The sequence below is a fragment of the Rhamphochromis sp. 'chilingali' genome, assembly GCF_963969265.1.
Source record: "Rhamphochromis sp. 'chilingali' genome assembly, chromosome: 12".
NCBI lineage: Eukaryota > Metazoa > Chordata > Actinopteri > Cichliformes > Cichlidae > Rhamphochromis > Rhamphochromis sp. 'chilingali'.
The window spans coordinates 35,451,996-35,464,166 of NC_137939.1; the positions used below are offsets into that span (position 1 = coordinate 35,451,996).

The 12,171-nt window shown below is 41.8% G+C and overlaps 1 protein-coding gene across 2 annotated transcripts in view; it reads left to right on the forward strand.

The window, feature by feature from the left end:
- itpr3 (inositol 1,4,5-trisphosphate receptor, type 3) overlaps positions 1-4,690 on the forward strand; it is a 70,227-nt gene extending 65,537 nt beyond the window's left edge. For both annotated transcript variants that reach the window (XM_080897856.1, XM_080897857.1), the window contains 5 exons: positions 375-493; positions 774-939; positions 1,031-1,191; positions 1,274-1,435; positions 2,065-4,690. In XM_080897856.1, coding sequence (XP_080753982.1) covers positions 375-493; positions 774-939; positions 1,031-1,191; positions 1,274-1,435; positions 2,065-2,181 — 725 coding nt within the window. In that variant the 3' untranslated portion in view covers positions 2,182-4,690. The remainder of the gene's footprint in view (positions 1-374; positions 494-773; positions 940-1,030; positions 1,192-1,273; positions 1,436-2,064) is intronic.
- Positions 4,691-12,171: the final 7,481 nt, after the last annotated feature.

Sequence of the window (12,171 nt, forward strand, 5' to 3'; positions counted from 1 at the left end):
AAAGTTTTTAAAGGCTGGAGTAAATGTGGATGCTTCTTATGCGGTATTGACAGCTGAGGTAAACAGAGCACTGACAGCCTCTAAAAAGGAATCTTTGGGCTGGATACAGATCCACTCCAAACAGTAGTAGAAATATGCCAGGAAGGCAGTTATGGTTTAAATACTAAGTTTAATATTTTTGGTCTCTTTTGCTCCACTAAAACATGTTTGTGCTATAACAGCCACCATAGCTGGGATTATACACTTTGATTCGGAGCGGTAGAAAAACAGAACTAGTGGTGAAAGGTTTTACACACCCTAACTTTACATTTATACCGACTTTGTATTTGATCATTGTTAAATGTCCTTGATGAGTCTTTGTGTGTGTGTTTCAGAGGTGCCGGACTCTGAGCGAGCATGCGACACTCTGTTGATGTGTATCGTTACTGTGCTGAACCACGGACTGAGGAATGGAGGGGGAGTGGGAGACGTCCTCCGCAAACCATCTAAGAATGTACGAGACAGTTTTTACCTGAATGCTGCTCTCCGATAACAAAATGCACAGCCTACATCTTTGGCTTTTATCTGACGTTTTCTTTATCATGTGGAAATATTCTGCCACAGAAGGGTGCAGTTTGGTTTTTAAATTAGCTGTTACTAAAAAAATGATCTTAAACTGCAGGACTATAAATGCTAGCTGCTCTGAAGATGAAGTTTTAAAATAGATAAAAGATCATCAGGTAAGAAGTTAGTGCAGAGTGAAGGCTAAATTCCTTTCCCGGGTCTGTGTTCAGGAGCCACTGTTTCCCGCTCGAGTTGTGTATGACCTGCTGTTCTACTTCATCGTCATCATCATCGTCCTCAACTTGATCTTCGGTGTCATCATCGACACGTTCGCAGACTTGAGGAGTGAGAAGCAGAAGAAGGAAGAAATTCTGAAAACAACATGTTTCATTTGCGGTTTGTAGACGTTCTTCACACTGTGACTAACAAACCAATCAGCTAACAGTAGATTTGTTGAAGAAGCTTGGTCTTCTTTGTTCTGCTGCAGGCCTCGAGAGAGACAAGTTTGACAATAAGACGGTGTCTTTCGAAGAGCACATCAAACTGGAGCACAATATCTGGAACTACCTCTACTTTATCGTTTTGGTGCGCGAGAAAAACAAGACGGACTACACAGGACCGGAGAGCTACGTGGCTCACATGATCAAGGTGGGAAACGTTAAAGAAAGAAAAGTGACATGGCTGCGATTTCAGGTTCACAAATAAACTGCTTCTTCTTCTGCTGCTTCAGAACAACAACCTGGACTGGTTTCCACGGATGCAGGCCATGTCACTGGTGGTAACAGACAGCGATGGCGAGCAGAACGAGATGAGGCAGTTACAGGACAAACTGGTATCAACCATGAAGGTGGTCACAACCCTGACCGCCCAGCTGACGGAGCTCAAAGAGCAGGTATTTGCACACAAAGGGACAGATGCACTGACAATAACAAAGTTGACTTTGATTTGACAAATTTCAGCTCGCTTTAACTTTTTTAAGCTAATGAATCTGTTTATAATTACTTTCATCAGCCAAGGCTAACTGGTTACCAGTCGGGTCAGCTACACGAGTTTGGATGAAATAGTCAATCATATGCAATCATTACCAAACATGGGGTATGTTTTCCATCTTAAGTTATGTTACAGCTACCTCAGACAATCAAAAAGTCCCCGATAGGTCAAAATATTAGGGTTAACATGTGAAAAATATTCTGCCCCACGACATGCTGGAAGATCCTAACACTGCAGCCCAAATCAAGTAAATGCTGACTATACTTTTGTTCATTCATTAAAAGCAGAAATTCATCCAGAATCAGCAGCTGATCTTTCAACTGCTTTCACAGTTAGCAGGACAACATTTTTAATGCACCACATTGGTGGCACCATAACTGAGGAGCAAAGCTCTAATCACAGCAGCACACATAAACACACTGAATCACAGCTTGGGTGGCGTTTAGTGACTCTGTGTGTGTGTGTGTGTGTGTGTGTGTGTGTGTGTGTGTGTGTGTGTGTGTGTGTGTGTGTGTGCGCGCGCGCGCGCAGATGACGGAGCAGAGGAAGAGGAGGCAGAGGATGGGCTTTGTCGACGTCCAGGGCGGAGCGAGCGGTGCGGTGCCTCCCAGCGCCGCAGGAGGAAACCATCAGATCTACAAAACATAAAGACACTCGACACATTGGCACACAGATGGATTTGATGTTCACTACATGGTCATCTCTAGATCTGTAAGCCATCCAGCTGGACTGATGGACACAAAGACAGAAACACTAGAACAGCTGAAGCACCTGCAGCTTTCACACAGTTTCATAGCGGCAAATATCCAACAGATTAACGTTCTGATTGTCAGCAGATTGCTGGTTGACAATAATAATCAGAATAGCTGATCTGACCCTCTTAAACCTACAGCTTCTTCCCTGCTCAGGTCACAGGACAAATTTAGCCCTAAATTTTCCCATTCCAGGTGTTCTTCACGGCCCAGGTTAAAATAAAGCAGCTGTGGTTTTCTTTGTGCAGCAGAAGTTTGTGGATTCTTTCCACCTGGTCAATTTTAAATTAAGTGTATTTTATTAAGCTTACTTCTTGTGGAAACAGCACGTATTAAAGGTTTATGGCTTCAGGTGAAAAATACATGTGTAAAAGAAATTAGCCAGCACATGGCTATTTTATTTATGCAGTGCATTGCACAGCATGTCCAAAAATAATTCCTAAAGTAATTCCTTGTTTGCTAAACTAACACGAAGCTGTCTGAAAACAGCCCACAAGTAAGTTCAGAGAGAAAAACACAGCTAAACTGTTTTAAATCAGATCTGGAACCTTTCACAACCAGGGTGAGAAGAAAAGCCCTAACGTGAGTGTAAGACCCGGCAAAAACCCCATAATAGTATTATTATTATTAATCATATTCATCTCAATGAAAACATTAGGGATGGTTATCATTTTTCAACACATTAATTAAAAAAATGTAATAATAAAAATGTATGTTTGGCGCGCTGATACTACCAGAGGTAGCTGTAATGCACTAAAATCATTGCCAGCAACAACCAAACAACAAAAGTAGAAGAAAAAGTGAGTGGCTAACCAATGTTTGACCAATAAAATGAAGCGAGATTAAAATGAGCCTCTGCTGCACAAACAGGGAAACACAAAGCCAAAGATGGACGCAGCTGTCAAAAGTCTTGTTCAGCTCTTATTCAAAGAAATATTGATATAATAACTGGCTAGCACGTGAGTCTAAGGAGCTTGGAGAGAAAAGTGTCTGGACTTCTTTATTTGTCTTGAAGACGTTTCACCTCTCATCCAAGAAGCTTCTTCAGTTCTGAGGTCAAATGGTGGAGAGTCCCACATTTTTAAGCTCTTCGCTTTTGAGGTGAAACATGTAACTTCACGTAACTTAAAGAAGTCCAGACACTTTTCCCTCCAAGCTCCTTAGACTACGATGACCTGGATGACTGAGAACCTTCACAGATATAGCTAGCACAAGTCTGCCACAGTTATACAAGTCATTTCAGATCAGTGTGGGCTGGGTGACTGTCTTAAAAATAAAATATGAAACACAAGGCGATTACGCTCTGACACAAACATCTGGAGACAGAATAGTTCATTCCTGTTAGGCTTCAAGTCTTCCTGAAGGTCGCGGGTAACTTGTAAATTCTCAAGCCTCTGTAGATGACGACAAAAAAAGAAAAAAACATGTAGGCACGTGGACATCTGTGAACCTCTCGCTCGCCCGCTCATGAAAAACTTCCATTGATCAGACCCAAGTGTACCCACAGATGCACAAACTATAACACACAAATGTCCACATCACGTACCTGGTTTGAAGAAATGTTTGACTTTCCAGACGACTGTACTTAGAAATGTCTAATTTATCATCTAGCTGTTTAGTTTTTAATATTTCAGAAATCTGCTCATTAATGAGCACACAAGAAATAAGCTGTAGATGCCGGCATCCACACAGTAGGGGGCGCTGTAGGAAGCAGTTTGTGCATTTTGTGTCACATCTTTGGGTTTTTAAGATGCAGTCAGACAAAAATGGGAGCGTCATGGTGCAGCTGGAAAACCTCAGTTTCTTTTTTTTTTTTTTGCTTCTTTTTATCTAAACAGAAAATGAGTTCAATTTAAATTATTACTTAGACAGAATGTTTGATGGCTTTAGTGATAAAGAGAAAGAGCAAAAAGACCAAACTTCCTGTTTTGGGGTGAGCTCAAGCTTCTACCAAGTTTAATAAAAACTGCTAATGTGTGCAAATGTGTGTTTGTAAAACTAACCTTCAACTCACTTTAATAACTTTAAGAAAATGTAAATAGAAAGAAACATGCAGCTTGTGTTTGCCAATTTCATTTGTGCTTCTGTTTGTAAAGCGAGCTGAACACAGATGTGTGTTTTTGTTTTTTTAAATTGTACATCTGGGAAACTTGTAGGATTTAAGGTTTGTGTGAGATCAGACAGAAGCTATGGTTTGTTTTTCTTTAACGCTGTAACAGACGCTGGATGATGGATTTATGAGTAAAAATGTCATTTAGCTTTTTCATTGAGAAACAGACGAGTGAGAAGTATGAAGACGAAAATCCACGTTTTCTCACGTTTACATTGAATAAACTGTATTTAATGCAAACGATTCAGTTTTAGATTTAAAATGCAAATATTAAAGTTAAATGGTTTCACTTTAAGTTTGGGTCTCTGGGTCATAATTCTTATTACTCCAGCTGCTATTTTGAAAACTGTTTGGAGAACAAGAAGACAAATCTGAAAGGACTCACAGATAATCCTGAAGGGAAACGAAAACTCCGTCAGTTCTTTTCAACAGTCAGTTGAAAATGCACAAAACTAAAAAGATCTGACAATGTCAACGATAAAGAAAAAGAAAAAACATATTTCGACCCATCAGATGCAAAAGAATGACACCATCAGCATTCTGAAAAATATAATTTCATTAAATGTAAACTGTTAAAGACTGTGATTCAGAGAATTTTTTAATTCACATACAGGAAATAAAGGAAAACCTTTCACAGCACGGTGTGCAACAACCTGTGTGATGACGAGCGACTGAAGATGAACGTGGGAGAAAAAATGGGAAACTAATTTTAGCTTTTGTTTTTGTTAAGGCACGAGCTGTTTCAATTTTTGAGGCTCGTCTCTCAAACGGCCTGACTGTGTCCTAAACTGAATCACAGCCAGTTTTTCTTTAGAACTGGATTAACAGGAAGTGAACGGCAGCTCTCCACAAAGCCAAAACTCCACCATCAGCTTCCCTTTAGATGCAACATGTGACCCGTGGATCTGTAAACGGCACACACACAGTGAGGTTGTGTTTCTGTGCAGGCTATAAATAGTGTTTACTGTTCTCAGTTCATTCGGCTCTGTGTGTGAGAGAGTTGTGCATGTGCAGTGCTGTGCAATATCTGGCATTTAAATAATATTTATGGTTAGATACATTGTTTCTATAACAGGTAATCTCCTGGCCTGTAGTAGTGATGTGTGTCTTTCAGTGTGTGTGAGAGAGTGAAGGATTACTGAGCTTTGGTGTGGAGCCTCAGAGGAATGTTGACCACAGTTGCTGTGTGTGTGTGTGTGTGTGTGTGTGTGTGTGTGTGTGTGTGTGTGTGTGTGTGTGTGTGTGTGTGTGTGGCTTCCTTACAAATATGACAGTTTCAGTTTTAGTGAGTCTCTAGAAAATCTGTCTGTCATTGTGAAGTTCTCTAAGGTGATGTGAGATTGTTGTGTGTGCGCCTGTGACCTCAGGTCAAGGTCATTTCTGAACTGTCTCGGATACATTTGCGGTCTGGCTAATCTCATCTTTTGATTGGATCGATCCCCTCCAGCTGTTTGCTGTCAGGCTGCAGCAGCTGCTGGCTAATTAGGCTTCAAAGAATCACAGAAAACGAACCAGCAAAGCAGCTGAAATTATTTTACAGGAAACTAAGCAACAGACACATCAGCAGATTATCTCATTTTTACAACGCGGGGTGTAAAGGTGCCCCGGATTATATCGGCCGGTGCTCTGTTCTGTGATATTTTACTTAATGTGTCCCACAGTTACAAGTACATGACTGAATTAGGCTGTGTTACGCAGAGAGGTGTAGTGTGGAAAGCAGCAGACTGTTAGACACGTCCCTGATCCTCCTGATCCACAAACTGTAGAGTGACTTTTATAAACAGACATAACGGGAGGACCTGAGAGAAGCCTGCTTCACATGTGTACAACAAATCAGATCGCATAGAAACATGGCTTAAGTCGATCAAATCAAATGTGACCCAAGAATCCACAGAACAACAAAACTTTGAACATAAATCTAATATTTTTCCAACTTTTTCAGGCTGGATGATGAAAAATTATTTCAAGAATACAGCTTAGGATTGTGAGTCATGTACAACATGAGCATCAGCACACTGCTGCTGCGTTTTCATTCTAACCACTGCAGTTAATTTAGCTTTTAATTAAAAGGAGGTTTAATATATAGATCTCTGTCTGTGTTTGTGGGGTCATTTAAGATAAGATAAGATAAGATAAGATAACCTTTATTAGTCCCACACGTGGAAAATTTGTTTTGTCACAGCAGGAAGTGGACAGTGCAAAAGTTATGAGGCAAAAATTAGAATACAATAAGAATAAATACAGTACACAACTGTACAGAATAGAATAAAATACTATATACAGTAGAATAAAATAAAATAAATATACAATAAGATAAAAATAGAATACAAATACAAATACTATATACAACTGAGTAAAAATACAACGATGCCAGAAAGGATTATTGCACTTAGTATTATTGCATATGTATGGATGTGTGTGCTTGATCAGTTAAAGTCTTTATTATGGAGTCTGACAGCAGTGGGGAGGAAAGACCTGCGAAATCTCTCCGTCCCACACCGTGGGTGCCGCAGTCTCCCACTGAAGGAGCTGCTCAGTGCTGTCACAGTCTGCTGCATGGGGTGGGAGATGTTGTCCATCAGGGATGACAGCTTAGCCGCCGTTCTCCTGTCACTCACCACCTCCACTGGGTCCAGAGGGCATCCTAGAACAGAGCTGGCCCTTCGGATCACCCTGTTCAGTCTCTTCCTGTCCCCAGCAGAGATGCTGCCGCCCCAGCAGACCACGCCATAAAAGATAGCAGAAGCCACAACAGAGTCATAGAAGGTCTTCAGGAATTTGGAGTGACAGCCAGGGATTGGGGGGACTAGCTCGGGGTTGCCATGGCGTCTCTGTGTTTCCAAACTAAAATAAGTTTATAGCATCCACCCATTGTTCTGGGATACACTGGGCTGTATGTGGGAGACGAGATGAGAGCGCTGTGGTTGGTCCGACAGCTGTTTAAGTCTGTGCTTACAGACTTTATAGTGTATTATGCAGGCATTAACACTATGCACAAATGCTATGTGCCAATGTGCATTTAAAAGTTAAACTACAATCGAAATGGTCCATAAATGTTTGCACAGTAAAACCATTTTCCTAATTTTGGTCCTGTACTCCATCATGACAGATTTAAAAAGGAAAACTGCATTGTTGCATTAACTGTTGAGTATTTCATTTATACCCAGGGGCCCAAATGTAAATGGACAAACTAACTTAATTAATGGATATCCTGTTAAAATGCAGCACTGTTTTCAGATACATGTTTCCTTTGTGTCTGCCTGTTGTTGTCTGCTGTTTGTGGCTCTTGCCTTTAGTTTCATCTTCAACACTAAGACTGAGATCAAGTAATAGCTGTTAACTTTATCTGGGTTGCTTCAACTGCATGTTTTGGGCCACTGTCCATATAAACTGCAAAGCACCATCCAGGGAATCATCTGCTGCTTATGCATAGATACCTTAAAACTAGTGTTAGCTAATGCTATGACTTTGTTCAACCCTTTTCATTAAAGTCGAGAGTCTGAACTTCAGCGGGTTCTGGATCGTTTCACTTCAAATCAGTTTGCAGTGCATTAAATTGTCTGTGAATAGTTAGGGCAGTGGAAAGGCCAGAGCAGAGATGCATGCCAGCCACTCGCTCTGTGTATTTACCAGACTATCACCTGTGCTATTTGCACCTTGGCACAATGCGTCGCTCTGGCTTTTTACGAGGGGAGCTGGCAGGTTAAAGACCAGTCGCGTGTTTTGGAAACGTCTCCAGTCATTTTCCAGCGTAAATGATGAAGAAACAATAACCCACACCAGTCTATGAAACAGCTTTTGAGTCAATTTTGAAAAAGAGACTGTTATTACAGGAATGTAAGTCCTAAACCTTTATCCAGATTGAGATGTTTTCTTGTTGTTTTCTTTGGCCTCAAATAGGCCTGGTGGTGATGGCGCTCTTGACATGAATAACGTCAAATAGAAGCTAAAGTTTAACCCAAAATAAAATTGCATTACTTTTCCACTATGTGCAATATGATCCTCACCCTTAGATCATATTTTTAAAGTTATTTCTGAGTCCATCAGTTCAGCAGGGAGCAAAAAAACAAAACAGAATTTTTAAAGAAGGCATTTCAGAGTCAGTGGTTCAGTGTGTGTGTGTGTGAGCGCAGCATTTGCAGGGATTTATTGCGGCTGTGTGAGTCAGTAAATAGGCTTCACACAAACTTGTCCTGGTTTAGAGCGTATTAACTGGAGAGAGAAAGAGAGAGCATCGAGATGGATGAAAAAACGTAAAACTGTAAAGGTGGTTGGGACGGGAGTGGAAGGATGGTTTAGGTAAAAAGAGAACGGACACAACAGAGAGAAAAAGTCATGAATTCGGCAGGCGTCTTCGTCATTTCCAAGAAAAAGTCAAAGCACTCTGGAAAATGAACTATTAATTATTCCCTCTCTCCTCTGTCAGACAGCTGAGGGATGGAGGAATGAAGACGAGAGAGACAGCTGGTAGGAACGGTTGAATGGGTGGATGGGTGCAGGGCTTACATAGATATGTGTGGCGTTATCAGTAAGTTTGTGCGTAAACCTTTATTTATAAAAGGGTCACAAAGGGCTCAGCCAACAGGACGGCAACAAGACAGGAAACCTGACAGGATCACAGTGAACCAAACACCATAAGACGGACTTCTCTCTGCGCTGAAGTCAACTCGGAACATTTTGTTTGATATGATACACAAAAATCAATACGACACAAAGATAAATATCAGTATTTCTACTCTTTCTGACAGCTCACTTGCTAACATGGCCATCGCTGTTGTCCATCTGTCTATCCATAGATCGATCGTCAATCCATTCATCCCTCATGTAACTATCCACCTACACCAAACTGCTAAAAATATTCAAACCACTAAACCACTAAATTGAGCTGTTTCAGTCACTTCCATGGCCGTAGGTGTCAAGCACCTAGGCATGCAGACCACTTCTACAAACATTTGTCGGTCACTCTCAGGAGCTCAGGAAGCATGGTACAGTGATAGGACGTCACAAGTCCAGTCAGGAAATGTCCTTGCGGGGATGGGCGTCCAGGTACACACCGGCTCACTCCTTGGTGGCCGCTTATCGGGGCCTGGAGCCTGGGGCTCGCTCGGGCCACTTCGGAGGTGGGGTGCCCCCGGCCTCTCGGCCTGGGGCTCGGTCACTCAGGCACGGCTGGCTGCCGGCGGAGCTCACAGGCGCGTCACTGCAACTCCCCCTGGCTTCTGCTCCGCGGCTGCTGAGTGAGCCCTCATCTGGGACTCTCCTCAGCTCTTTCTGGGACAGTGGCGCGGCTGCCCCTCTGTTGGTCTTCCTTGGTCTCTTGTGTTCTGGGGGCCTCTGGATGTCTGGAGTTTTGATCTCCTCCACACCTGCTTCATGCCCTGGAGGACGGGGCTGTGGCCCCCCCACACCCTCTAGCAGATTATTACATGAAGGAACCTTTTAAAAAACAAAAAACAAGCGCGTCCATGCTCACAGGTGTACACACGGGTGATCACACCCACAAACTACACCCTTTTTGGCTCCTACCTCAAAGCACACTGTGTTCTGTTGATCTTATGTGCTGCACAATAATGTTTAATATTTAGTATTTACTGTCATATTCCCATATATCATTGTGATGTTGTTTATTCTATTACTCTTGTTCTCTTCTGCTTGTTTTCTTTTTTCTTTCTCAGCAGGTGATCCAGGTGATTGATATATGCATTTTTTTTCTTTTTTTTCTCTGCCCGTTCTGTTGGTTTTTGGTTTTTGCCCTTCTCCCCCGTCCCTCTTCTCAGCTGTTTCTCTTTCCCTCTTTCTTTCTCCCCTTCTTTCCCCCAGTCAAGTCTGTCCCGTATTCAGTAAGTGAAAATAAAATAAACAATAAAAGGTGAATCAAATGGACCATTACGGCAAGGCTGGGATGGTCAATTTGGTAAAGTAAATCCGTTGGGCATCTTTCTTTGCCTTTAGACAATAAAAGAGCCAAATGGGACAGGCAAAAAAAAAAAAAAAAAGGAAATGTCCTTGCTACTAAATATTACACGGTGAACTGGTGTCATAAAAAGGTTGAAGCGATTTAGGAAAGACAGCAATTCAGCCACAAAGTGGTAGACACATAAAATCACAGAGAACATAGTGTGCAGAGGTCCAAAATCATGTGGCTTTCAGATTAGCTCAAAACCAGTAAACAGAGAACTTCATGAAATGGGTTTCCATAGTCCAGCAGCTGCATCCAAGCCTTACATCACCAAAGCATGGGCAGTGGTGTACGGCACGCTGCCACTGGACTAGAGAGGAGTGGGGACGTGTTCTCTGGAGAGACAGTTTGCACTTCTCTGTCTGACAATCCGATGGATGAGTCTGGGTTTGGTGGTTGCAGAGGCAACGGTACTTATCTGACTGCATTGTGCCAAGTTTAAAGTCTCAGGTGGGGTTCAGGAGTTGGGCTCAGGGCCTTAGTTTCAGTGAAAGGAACTCGTATAACTTCAGCATACCAAGACATTTTGGACAACTTCATGCTTCAGACTTTCTGGGAACAGTTTGGGGATGGGCTCTTCCTGTTCCAACACGACTGCGCACCAGTGCACAAAGAAAGGTTCATAAAGATATGGATGAGGGAGTTTGATGTGGAAGAACTTGACTGGCCTGCACAGAGTTGTGACCTCAACCCAACAGAAGATATTTGGGATGAATTAGAACAGAGACTGCAGCCAACCTTAGAGTCTGACGTCACATGCTTTTCTTAAAGAATGGTCCAAAATTCCCATAAACACTCCTAAACCTTGAGGAAAGCCTTCCTAGAAGAGCTGACGCTACTAGAGCTGCAAAATGTGGGCCGACGTCATATTAAATCTATCTGCCACAGTACTGCTGGGCTCAAAGCTGGAGCCATGGACAGTAGCTCTGTAGCCTGCAGATTCTTTTGGTAATCTTTATAATGTGACTGCCCCAACTTACACCACCTAATGCTATGTAATTTTCAGTTCCCCTGCCTGTTGATATGTGAGCTGGTCCTCAAAAACCAGCCGAACAGTGGAGCGAGCTGAGTTTTCATGAGATTAAAGAGGCAGCAGAAGGCTGGTTGTTCTCAGTGTAAAAATAGCACGATATCAAAGCTGAAAGCCTCGAGTTTAATCCCCACTGCAGATCTATTATTTCAACTCTGCACAGAGAAATCTAATGTCAAAATCCACTGCGGTCCAAATCCTGTCTGGACTCGCTCAGTGTGTCAGGTTATCAGTCAGTGAGACATGATGTGCATCATTGCCTTATTTATTACTGTCAGTAACTGATGGAGGAAAACAGAGGATGATGGGAGCTTACAAGCAGCTTCTAAGGCTGGTGTTTGCTTGAAAAGACAATCACAGTTTATTAGAGTGAATCTTTTCTATTATTAACAGATAAAGAAGCCAAAACTCAGAAGACCAATGCCATTATTTTCTAATTAAAGTAGTGGTAGGTAGTTCATGGGTTTCCAGTTAGCATAGCATTAGCTGAATGTGGTTACACAGTATTTTATGTGGGGAAGCAATTATAAACATTCAAAAAAGAAAAGCAGTCGTACAAAGTGAACTGCTCATTTGTTTCCATTTCAGAAACGAAAATGATTTAAATTTTAACTGCATACAGATAAATGAATTTATAGCTGCTCAATCTGCTGATATAAGTTAGCATAGCTCACATCTACATAACTAATTATTCAGACTTTATTCAATTACATCTTTGCTTTCAATGTTTATGTGAATGAATATTCTATGAATAGAAGCAGATACTGAAAACTAACTACTGAAGACA